At 46.3% G+C, this 12045-nt stretch overlaps 2 protein-coding genes across 9 annotated transcripts in view; one reads left to right on the top strand and one right to left on the bottom strand.

Annotated features, from left to right (window-relative positions):
- IMMP1L (inner mitochondrial membrane peptidase subunit 1) overlaps positions 1 to 11413 on the bottom strand; it is a 69700-nt gene extending 58287 nt beyond the window's left edge. Inside the window, exon 1 of one of the 7 annotated variants that reach the window (XM_073604509.1) lies at positions 11274 to 11413. In XM_073604509.1, coding sequence (XP_073460610.1) covers positions 11274 to 11389 — 116 coding nt within the window. In that variant the 5' untranslated portion in view covers positions 11390 to 11413. The other 6 variants (XM_073604513.1, XM_073604516.1, XM_073604515.1 and 3 more) reach the window with 6 other exon arrangements.
- The window catches only part of ELP4 (elongator acetyltransferase complex subunit 4), a 480195-nt gene continuing 479504 nt past the window's right edge, over positions 11355 to 12045 (top strand). For both annotated transcript variants that reach the window (XM_073604507.1, XM_073604508.1), the window contains exon 1: positions 11355 to 11591. In XM_073604507.1, the coding sequence (XP_073460608.1) occupies positions 11417 to 11591 (175 nt within the window). In that variant the 5' untranslated portion in view covers positions 11355 to 11416. The remainder of the gene's footprint in view (positions 11592 to 12045) is intronic.

Raw genomic sequence — 12045 nt, 5'->3', positions numbered from 1 at the left:
AAGCTGGTCTGGATCTAGAAAGTGCCTTGAAAAAAAAATCTGGTTATCAAGGGCTCAGAAGAGATTGGTCTCTCCAGAAAGACTCCCAATGCGGCCACTTGCACTTTAAGAGTGCTGAATTCCAAAATTGATACCAAATTTTCTACCGTTCTATTTGTTGCACAACACCTGGAGTTGTATACTTTCCAACTTTCTGGTTACTGTAGGTTCTGACAGACCTTTGTTTCTTAACAACTGCTCCTCAGATACCAGGCTTAGACTGGCTACTTCCGGGTGATGTATCGGACCTTGTAGAAGTAAATCTTGCCGGAGAGGCAGCTGCCAAGATGGTTTGACTGCCATCTGCAGAATGGTGGTAAACCATGCCCTTTTTGGCCAAAATAGAGTAATTAGAATTACTGACACCTTCTCCCTCTGCATTTTCCTCAATACTAACAGGATTAGTTGAAACGGGGGAAAGGCGTAACCCAGATGAAAGCTCCAAGGCTGCGTCAACACATCCATCACCTGGGGGAATTGTCGTTTCTGTGAATGGAGAAAAAAAAACAAAAAAACGGGAGTTGCGTATTTTCTTCTGACGCAAACAGATCTACTTGTGGCTGGCCCCAGGCCCTGGTGATCATTGCAAAAACTTCTGGATTCAAGCTCCATTCTGCCTCTTGAATCAGTCTGCTGCTCAGAAAATCTGCCACTACATTTAGGGTGCCTTTGAGGTGGTCTGCTGATAAGGACAGCAAATGATTTTCCACCCCATCCTAGGATCTTTAATGCCAGCAACTGAAAGGTTTTGCTTCTTGTGCCCCCCTGCTTGTTCAGGTAGGCTATGGTAGTGGCATTGTCTGAAAGTACCTGGGACATGGAAACCTTGGAGGACTGGAGAGAAGGCATCCAATGCTAAGGCGACTGCCCTTAGTTCCCTCAGATTTGAGGACCTTTCTGCCTCTGACCGAGACCATACTAATTGTGCAAAGTTCTGATCCAGGTGGGCCCCCCATCCCCACACGCTGGCATCCATTGTTACCACTTTTTCTATTGGGAAAGACCATAGTAGGCCCTTTGATAGAATTGCCCGATTTCTCCACCACCAAAACAAATCACTTGACTTTGGTGGGAATTTTTATTTTTGCCTCCAGAGATTCTGTCCTGTGGTCCCATGCTCTCAGGAGGAAACTCTGAAGCAGTCTGAAATGTAACCGTACCCATTGAATGGCTGGCATGGTCGAGGTTAGGGCTCCTAAGGCTGACATGACCCGTTTGACTGATAATTCCCGATTTGTCTGTAGCAAAGCTATGACATTTTGGACTCTGACTTTTTTCTCTTCTGGGAGAGAAACTTTCTGCTCCACAGAACTGATTTGATACCCCAGAAATTGTACTTCTTGGGCTGGATTAAAGTTTGACTTCTGAATATTCACGATCCAACCCAAGGCTTCTAAATGACTGCGGGCTTTCTCGAAGTCTTCTAACAATTTTTCCCTGGAAGAGGCAAAGAAGAGCAGGTCGGCCAGGTACGGGATTACTGCGATCCCCAGCAGTCGGAGAGGTGCAAGAGCTTCTGCCATCACCTTTGTAAATACTCGCGGGCAGAAGGCCAAAGGGGAGGGCCTTGAATTGTAGGTGCAGCACCTTGTTCCCCATGTTTATTGCCATCCTTAGGAATCTGAGACTGAGGGGCTATGGGGATATGCAGATAGGCATCTCGAAGGTCGATCAATGCCATGAAGCACTCTTTTGTCAATAGGTTTCTGACCGTGAAGAGGGAGTCCATACGAAACCTCTTGTATAGGACCGATCTGTTTAGCGGTTTCAAGTTGAGGATTAATCAAAAACTTACGGATGGCTTTTTTAATCAGCAATATATAGGAATAGAAACCCTGATATTGCTCCCCTTGTGGAACCTAAGTCACAACCCCCTGATTTATCATATCCTTTACCAGGTTCTTCATAGTTAAGGCCTTCGTTGCATCTCTTAGTAGGTTTGTTATAAAGTACCTTTCTGGGGGGAGATCTAAAAATTCTATTTTGTAACCTTGGGCCAGCATGCGCAGAATATACTGTTTTTCCGTCAAGCTTCCCCAATGGGGGAGAAAACTTAAAAGTCTTCCTCCCACTTGTAACCGGATCTCTAGGCCCAAAGTAGCATAAATTGCCCTCAAGAGGCCGTCTACTTGCTCAAAAGACAATTAGTATTTGGAAGGTGTATTCCCCACCTCTTCCTCATCTGATTCTTCATTAGAATGTGAGGGTGAAAGGCCTTCCTGGTTCAGAGGACCCCCTTCTGCCTCCACTGCCGGGACTAACAGTGAGCCTTGAGAGGATTGTGAGGTGGTCGGCTGACTTGAGGGTGGATTTGTAAGTGAAGATTGAAAGGATTGAATGGTGGCATCTAGCTCCTTTTTGACAGATGCGATCAAATCGCTGCATGTGGAAGAAGCTTCTTCCTTCACCAAAGAGTCAATACATGCTTGACAGTCTTTTTCCAGCCTTCAGGTAATTTAGTTTTGCATGAAGGACATTTCTTTTTAATCCCTGGGTCAGAGCTCTTGGCCTGCCATAGGGAAAAAAGAAAAAAGGAAAAAAACAAACCATCCTTCTTGAGTCAGCCTGAAACTCATTCAAGAAGCTCACCACAGGTGCACAGTGAGAAACAAACACCAGTCTCATGTGCCCAGGCAGGCCCTGCCACCAGGGAGAAATACACTCAAGCCCCACTAAGAAACTAGGGAGAAGAGAGCTAGAGAGACCCTACAGTAAAGATAGAGCAGATCACCCGTCTGCTCCTTACCTGGAGCCTTGCTGGTGCCTGTCCCACTTGCTGTGGTTCCCGAATGCATTGCTGGTGCCACGATGCATGTGGCAAACACCGGTTCCGGACTCCATTAGCACCTCTGTGCCACACATATAGGCACCAGACCTATTCCTCCCCTTTCGCTTTCCGGTAGAAATGACGCTCTGCGCCTGCTCGTAGGATGCCACCCCACTTCTGGTTACCTCACTTCCGGCGGATGCAGTTCCTCTGACTGCCCTTCCCAAGATGGCGGCAGCGTCAGGGAAAAACAAAAAAAAAAAAAAAAAAAAAAAAAAAAAACACGTTCTGGACCAAAAACGAGCATCCGCATGCCTAACGCCACCGCCTGGGAGCGGCGACCCCTGGAGCAGTACTGGCTCTCCCCAAGCACTGACGAGGGAGAAGGAGCCCATCCATCAGCCTGTGGAGATGGGAGGAACCTGCTCTCTGAGATATTTAAAAATGGTGGAGTAGGGAGCCTGGCCTCTCAGGACAGCACCTTGAGAGCTCCTAACTCCCCACTGAGTGTTCCCTTCCGGAAGAAACACAAAACTGGTGATAAGTGGTAAGGAGCCTCCTTTTAAAGAAGCTTGGTGGAGGTGTGTTTCCTGACAAGTGGGTTGAGCCACGCTCTTAAGGTGCTGTCCTGAAAGACGTTAAGGGAAAATTGGGCTAACTTTACTCTCTCTTTTATTCATTAAAGTGTATTTTTCCAATAAAATTGCATTTGAAAGGCCGCTGTGCAAGACACGAGAATTACTCCTATGTCTGCAAAAAGTAAGACCGTATTGTAACGTGATACAGGTAACAGATAAATGCCTCAAAACGCCCTGACAAAATATGTCAAACAAAATCGCTGTGACAAATGAATGCCTCAAAAACCCAAACAAACATGGATAAAATTATGTAAAAATTTTTCAATATATAATGTGAACAAATCTTTAGGAGCGCAGATATTGTCCCAGGTTAGTATACATAAAACAATATTGATAATAGTCCATGTGCTAAATATAACTCAAATACAGACAGAAGCGTAAAAGGATCTCACTATACGCTGAGACAGTGTGGAAAGGCCTAAACATGTCTGATAAGCCAGTATTCACCACAACCAGCACCTGCAAATACTGCCACCAGCTGGCTGGGATAAAGGATTGGGGCATTTGAAAATCAATCAATTGTATTCCACATAAGGGGGGGGGGGGATCTTCCAGCAGGGACACAAGTTCTTGTCTAAGCCTGGGATCACATTTGTGTGGGATGCATTCTGTAGTTAGGACAGCCTTTTCATTTCAATGGGCTGCCCTACCCACAGAAATGCCAGGAAAAAAAGTCCTGGCCCCACTTCCCTACTGGGCACTTTTACCACCTTCATGCCCAGGCCAATTTTCAGCAGGCAGCGCTCTCGCACTTTGAATGACAATTGCATGGTCATGCAACATTGTACCAAAACAAAATTTTTAGCATTTTTTTTTTTTTTTCACACAAAGTTTTCTTTTGGTGGTATTTAATCACTGGGTTTTTTAATTTTGCTAAATAAAGACCGAAACTTTTGAAAAAATAAATAATTTTGCAAACAGATAATTTTGCTCCTTCACTGATAGGCTGCACTATGGGTGACACTGATTAGGAAGCGCTAGGGACACTGATGATTAGCGCCTTGATTATCAGTGTACATGTCCCTTTCAGAGAAGACAGTTATCGGCTCTCCTCTCCGTTCTTCATGCTGTAAGCATGACGAAGAGGGTGCTGATAACCAACTTCTGTGGACAGTGATTGGACACAGCTGATCATGTAATAAAGAGCCGCTGATTGAACATTTACCCTGATCAGCAGTGACCTCTGGACACTGATCACACAGCGTGGAGGGCGCAATTATGGGAGGTCGTAATATAATGGCTTCCTTGAACTGTCATTCGGCTATAGCGTGGTCGACAAGTCATTAAAGTGGTTGTAAACCTCAGACATGAAATATGAAGAAAGCATGTCCCTCAATAGTATGTACTTGTCTCAATTAAGAGCATGAAGTGTCATTTCTGTCCGCTGCTTTATTCCTCTGGTATCATGAGTCACTTCTGACAAATTTTACTGACATCAAGATAAGAAAGGTGACAGGGGAGGGACCTCAAGCTGATTGACAACCTCAGCTCTGTTCCTGCGTGCTGTGTGGAGGGGGAAAAAAAAAAAAAAAAAACCTGCACAGTGCTATGACACAATCGGCTTTAGCACATTCCACCTATACGTTGGGGAGCCATCAAGAATTCATGGCAGCAATCTGCATGTGCTAAAGAGCATTATGTTCTGCCTGTGTTCGGGAACACACACAATGATGCACACCTTCCTAATCCACACATACACTACTGCTAAAAGTATTGGGACGTCTGCGTTTACACGCACATGAACTTTAATGGCATCCCAATCTTAGTCTGTAGGGTTCAATATTGAGTTGGTCCACCCTTTGCAGCAATAACAGCATCAACTCTTCTGGGAAGGTTGTCCACAAGGTTTAGGAGTGTGTTTACTGGCATGTTTGACCATTCTTCCAGAAGCGCATTTGTGAGGTCAGGCACTGATGTGGACGAGAAGGCCTGGCTCACAGTCTCCACACTAATGCTCCATTAACAGTTGTGCAACCTGAAAGCTGTGCGACTTGAAGCAATTCCTGTGCAATCTTGAGGACTATGGCCCTCAAATCGCATCAGAGTCAGACCAAAGTAATGCAGCAACTACTGTAAAGTTGCAAATATGAACAGTACTCATTGGAAATCATGGGGTACGATGTGTCATTCAACTTTGCAGTCCCAAGTTGCACAAGTGTGAATGGGGCCCAAATCATCCCAAAGGTGTTTTATTGGGTTGAGGTCAGGACGGTGCAGGCCAGTCAAGTTCCTCCACCCCAAACTCACTCATCCAGATCTTTATGGACCTTTCTTTGTACACTGGTGTGCAATCATGTTAGAACAGGAAGGGGCCATCCCCAAACTGTTGCCACAAAGTTGGGAGCAGGAAATTTTCCAAAATGTCTTGGTATGCTGATGCCTTAAGTATTCCCTTCACTGGAACTAAGGGGCCAATCCCTGAAAAACAACCCCACACCATAATTCCCATAGACACACTCCTAAACCTTGTGGACAGCCTTCCCAGAAGAGTTGAAGTGTTTATAGCTGCAAAGGGTGGACCAACTCAATATTGGACCCTACGGACTAAGGCACCATTAAAGTTCATCTGCGTGTAAAGGCAGGTGTCCGAATACTTTTGGTAATATAGTGTAGACGGGATTTGTTTCTCTGCACGTGGAGCCCAACTTCAAGTCAAAACTAGGACGCATCACTGGAGGGTTCACTAGCAGGAGGTCCTGATTCCCCTATATAGATCTTTAGTGTGACCTCATTTAGAATACGGTGTTCAGTTCTGGAGACCTCACTAAGACCCCTTTCACACTGAAGGCGCTTTAGTGCTAAAAATAGCGCCTGAAAAAACACCTCACGCCTCCCCAGTGTAAAAGCCTGAGTGCTCTCACATTGGGGTGGTGCGCTTGCAGGACCGAAAAAAAAAAAAAAAGTCCTGCAAGCAGCATCTTTGGGGCAGTGCAGAAGCTGTGTATACACTGCTCCTAACCCCCAACCCCCCCCCCCCCATTGAAATCAATGGGCAGCGCTGCCAAAGCGCTTAGGCAGCGGCGCTTTGCGGGCGGTTTTTAACCCTTTCCTTGGCCGCTAGCGGGGTTAAAAGCAGCCCGCTAGCAGCCAAAATGCGCCGCTAAAACTAGCTGCACTTTACCACTAACGCAGTCCATGCCCCAGTGTGAAAGGGGTCTTACTAAAAGACAATGATACGATAGAACGAATCCAGAGACGGGTAATAATTGTGAAAGTTGTGGTGGATAAAACATATCGAGAGCGGCTTCAAGAACCTAAATATGTACAGTCTGGAGAAAAGAAGGGAAAGGAGAGACATGATTGAAACCTTTAAATACCTCAAGGGGGTGAACAAGGTTCAGGAAAGCAGTCTTTTCAATATGAAACTAAAATCAAGAACACGGGGACATGACTTCAAACTAACTGGAGAGTTGAAGCTGTTATAGCTGCAAAGGGTGGGCCAACTCGATGTAGCACCCTGGAGTTTAGGCAGGGTTACTTCTCAAAAATTGACTTGCCAAGAATAGTCATCTTGGCTAATTGTTAGAGATCAATTGATTTCTCCCCAAGTTTGACCTTGTTGGACTTGCATACCGTATTTATCGGCGTATAACACGCACAGGCGTATAACACGCACATTCATTTTAAGAGGGAAGTTTCAGGAAAAAAAACCTACATTTTAAATAAGAAACTTTGAAGCAAAATAAGAGTCAGTGCTCATCTGCAGCTTGACCATTGTCATCAATGCAGCAGCCTCAGCATTGTCATCAATGCAGCAGCCTCAGCATTGTCATCAATGCAGCAGCCTCAGCATTGTCATCAATGCAGCAGCCTCACCATTGCCTTCAATGCAGCAGCCTCACCATTGCCATCAGTGCAGCCTGATCGAACAGAACAGCCCAGGAGACGGGGCTTCCTATTACAGAGGCCGCCAAGTAAACAGGAGATTCTCACTGAATGTAATCTGACGGCGCTCATCCCACCTGCTCCCTGTCCCCTCTGAGGCAGCTAAAATTGAAGTATTGGCGTATAACACGCACACGCTATTTGCACCCGATTTTTATGGTAAAAAAGTGAGTGTTATACGCCAATAAATACAGTAGTTACATAGTAGGTGAGGTTGAAAAAAGGCACAAGTCCAACCTATATGTGTGATTATATGTCAGTATTACATTGTATATTCCTGTATGTTGTGGTCATTCAGGTGCTTATCTAATAGTTTCTTGAAACTATTGATGCCCCCCGCTGAGACCACCGCCTGTGGAAGGGAATTCCACATCCTTGCCACTCTTACAGTAAAGAACCCTCTACGTAGTTTAAGGTTAAACCTCTTTTCTTCTAATTTTAATGAGTGGCCACGTGTCTAATTAAACTCCCTTCCGCGAAAAAGTTTTATCCCTATTGTGGGGTCACCAGTATGGTATTTGTATGTTGAAACCATATCCCCTCTCAAGCGTCTCTTCTCCAGAGAGAAGTTCAGTACTCGCAACCTTTCCTCATAACCAATATCCTCCCGACCCTTTATTAGCTTTGTTGCCCTTCTTTGTACTCGCTCCATTTCCAGTACATCCTTCCTGAGGACTGGTGCCCAGAACTGGACAGCATACTCTAGGTGCGGCCAGACCAGAGTCTTGTAGAGCGGGAGAATTATCGTTTTATCTCTGGAATTAATCCCCTTCTTAATAAATGCAATATTCTGTTTGCTTTGTTAGCAGCAGCTTGGCATTGCATGCCATTGCTGAGCCCATCGTCTATGAGGACCCCCAGGTCCTTTTCCATCCTAGATTCCCCCAGAGGTTCTCCCCCCAGTGTATAGATTGCATTCATATTTTTTTTGCCACCCAAATGCATTATTTTACATTTTTCTACATTGAACCTCATTTGCCATGTAGTTGCCCACCCCATTAATTTGTTCAGTTCTTTTTGCAAGGTTTCCACATCCTGCAGAGAAGTTATTGCCCTGCTTAGCATCGTCTGCAAATACAGAGATTGAACCATTTACCCATCCTCCAGGTCGTTTATGAAAAAACGATTGGTCCCAGCACAGAACCCTGGTGGACGCCACTACCCACCCCTGACCATTCCGAGTACTCCCGATTTATCACCACCCTCTGAACTCGCCCTTGTAGCCAGTTTTCAATCCATGTACTCACCCTATGGTCCATACAGTAAACGTTTATGGGGAACTGTGTCAAATGCTTTTGCAAAATCCAGATACACCACGTCTATGGTCCTTCCTTTATCTAGATGGTAACTCACCTCCTCGTAGAAGGTAAATAGATTGGTGTGGCAAGAACAATTCTTCATGAACCCATGCTGATTACTGCTAATGATACGGTTCTCATTAAAATCTTGTATATAGTCCCTTATCCCCTTCAAGCGTTTACATACTATTGATGTTAGGCTAACTGGTCTGTAATTCCCAGGGATGTATTTAGGGCCCTTTTTAAATATTGGTGCTACATTGACTTTTCTCCAATCAGCTGGTAGCATTCCAGTCAGTAAAAATTAGGAACAATGGTCTGGCAATTACTTGACGGAGTTCCCCAAGTACCCTTGGGTGCAAGCCATCTGGTCCCGGTGATTTATTAATGTTAAGTTTCCCAAGTCTAATTTGAATTCTGTCCTCTGTTAACCATGGAGGTGCTTCCCGTGATGTGTCATGAGGATAAACACTGCAGTTTTGGTTAATGAATCCCCCCGATTCTCTCATGAAGACTGAGAAGAATAAATTCAATACCTTCACAATCTCCCCATCCTTTGTAACCAGATGTCCTTACTCATTCTTTAAGGGCCAACATGGTCAGTCCTCCCTTTTTTTACTGCTTACATGCTTAAAGAATTTCTTGGGATTTTTTTTTGCTCTCCTCCGCTATGTGTCTTTCAGGTTCTATCTTAGCCGTCCTAATTGCACCCTTACATTTCTTGTTGCATTCTTTATAAAGTCTGAATGCTGATGATGATCCCTCAACCATGTATTTTTTTTTTAAGGCCTTCTTTGCTTTTATATGCATTTTTAAATTAGAGTTAAGCCATCCAGGACTTTTGTTCGCTCTTTTAAATTTATTACCCAATGGGATGCATTGGCTAATGCCCCCACATTTTTCTTCTATCACTGGATGGCCAGGTACCTGGTGATACTGGATATGAGAAGGGCATTGCAGGGTCAGATTATGGGTATATGGGGTATCTCAGCCATTGGACAGGGGTTTTCTTGAATCCCTTGGCCTGCTGGGAAAACCTATATATTTGTGTGGAGTCAGGTGAACGGGGTTCTGTGCCCTCTGGACAGCTGTCTGGGTGGATGTGTGTTGTATTGCCCGGGCTGCTAGGCCAGGGTTTGGGCCTATCCCAGGGATATCTGGCTGCTAGGCTGTCTGAGGGCCTATCCAGAAGCAAGAGAGAAGTGCAGAGTTGGGATTGTGGCTTGCAGTCCAACCAGAAATGACGGTTCTGCTGGCCAGAGAACCTGTCGTGGTTGGAGGTAGAGGGGGAAGCTGTCGCCACTAAGGGATCAACCACCTTATTACCAGGGACCACAGCGAGTAACTGAAGTACCGGAGCAGTATTCTCACCAACAGGGGACTGTGAAGAATCAGGAAATTTCAGTGGGTATCAAGCCAAGGACCCAGCCAGCGGAGGTGACGTTTGCAGAGCTGCCTTGTGTGTCAATCCAGGGACCGAGCAGGACAATGGGGTGAAGCTTGAGAAGTATCTTGAGTGCCAAGCTAGGGACCCAGAAGAGAGGCGGGGGTGACGCTTGAGGAAGATACCAGCGTGAAGATTGGAAGAGCTCAAGAGATCCAGAGGCAGAGAATCATCTAGTCTAGTGAGAGAGACTGGGAGCTCAGTGAGCTGAAGAACTACAAGGAGTGATTGTAGTAGAAGTGAAGGAACCGTTCAGCTTTGTGTTAGAAACTGTTAGACTGTTGCCATAGGAGACAGCATTCCTACACATGCAGATGTGGTGTCTTGCTGGATGCCTTTCCCTGCATGGCTGTCCTCCTATTGAAGTCTCGGAGTCTGCCAACTGATCTTGCAACTACCTAAGGGTGTCCTGGCCCAAACCCTCGCTCCCCCAAAAAAAAGTTTAAGAGAAATAAACGTTCTTTTGCATTGAAGAAGTGTCTGGCGCCCAATAACTTGAATTACTCTGCACCCACCCTGCCTCACAACCCACCACATACACAAGGATGTCAGCTATCTCTGGCCCTGGAGGTTCTCATTAGACTGAAGGCCTGGGACATTCCTACATCAATAGTCAACCCTACAGACTAGAACTGGGATGCCATTAAAGTTCATGTGTGTGTGTGTAAAGGCAGGTGTCCCAATTAAGGATGAGCTCAGGCGTGTTCGCAAACCGCACGTACAGAGCCCGCCAGGAAGTCGGCACTGCAGAGCGCTAATCACAGGCAGTGAGACATTGTCCCGATGTGTGGCTACAGAGATGGAGAAATGTCTCACTACCTGTGATTAGCGCTCCGCAGTGCTGACTTCCTGGCGGGCTCTGCACGTGCTGTTTGTGAACACGCCTGAGCTCATCCTTAGTCCCAATACATTAGGTAATATAGTGTATGAAAACCTTGGCAAAAAGGAGAACCCCTCACTTCCTGTTGTGTCTTTAACACAGGAAGTGAAGGAAAATCTCCCCCAATGTGACACACACAGCAAACGAATCATCTAGCAGAGGTTTTACCCCTTCCTGCCCTACAAAGGTGTAAACCTAAAGACAGTCTGGCCTATACCTACAGTTTAGTGAGTGAATGTCAGCACTCAGGAGGCCGCACTGCTCTCCCGTGACCTCTAACATGACACTTCCCCCTGTCCTGGAGCCCCATTCATCTACTCACCTGAGAGACTCGCACCGCGGACAGCACGCTCCGCTAAATAAACAAGCACCGGATTGGCTCGCTGAGCAGCCGCCAGCTTCCTGATTGGACGGGAGTGACGTTGGCGCTCCCGCCATGCACCGCGCTGTTGACGGCCAAGCAAGATGGCTGCGCCCGGTGTCGGCGGCATGAGCGGTAGAAATGTGCCGGCTGGGGGTGAGACCAGCTTCCGAAGGAAGGCTCGGGGGAAACTCCCGGCTATCCGGGGTGCCCGACCGTCCGTGCACAACGGGCAGCTGCTGGTTTCCACCGGGGTCCCCTCTCTGGATCACATCCTAGGTGTGTGTCACTGGCTGTCATGGTAACTGAGGCAGCAGCCCCTCCACATAATACTGAGTGTCCCCTCCATGGTGTGAGCGCAGGGCGGCCTGGGAGGAAATCAGAGGATAGCTTTCCAATGTGAGGATATTATTCCCTCTTAGTGTCCCCATTGGAAGATTCCCCTCTATTCCTCTTCTACAATTGTGGACTGGATCTCCTCTTATTTTAATTCCCTGTAACATTAGTAATCGGGGCAAATAGAGAGGGCAAATCTCCCTAATGGGGGCACAGACTGCAATACAAACCTGAGAGGGGTTCTAACCCATTCTATGCAAATATGAAAATGTTATGTCTCAAAGCTTATGGTGGGGCTGCGTTTGCACTGCAAGGATCAAAGGGGAGTTCCACCCAAAAGTGGAACTTCTGCTTAATTGATTCCCACATTTGGCACCTTTTAGGGGGGCGAGGGAAC

The sequence above is a fragment of the Aquarana catesbeiana genome, linkage group LG11 (assembly GCF_042186555.1).
Source record: "Aquarana catesbeiana isolate 2022-GZ linkage group LG11, ASM4218655v1, whole genome shotgun sequence".
In the NCBI taxonomy this organism is placed as follows: domain Eukaryota; kingdom Metazoa; phylum Chordata; class Amphibia; order Anura; family Ranidae; genus Aquarana; species Aquarana catesbeiana.
Note: the sequence above shows the minus strand (reverse complement) of the source record. Positions and strands in the feature narration are given on the sequence as shown.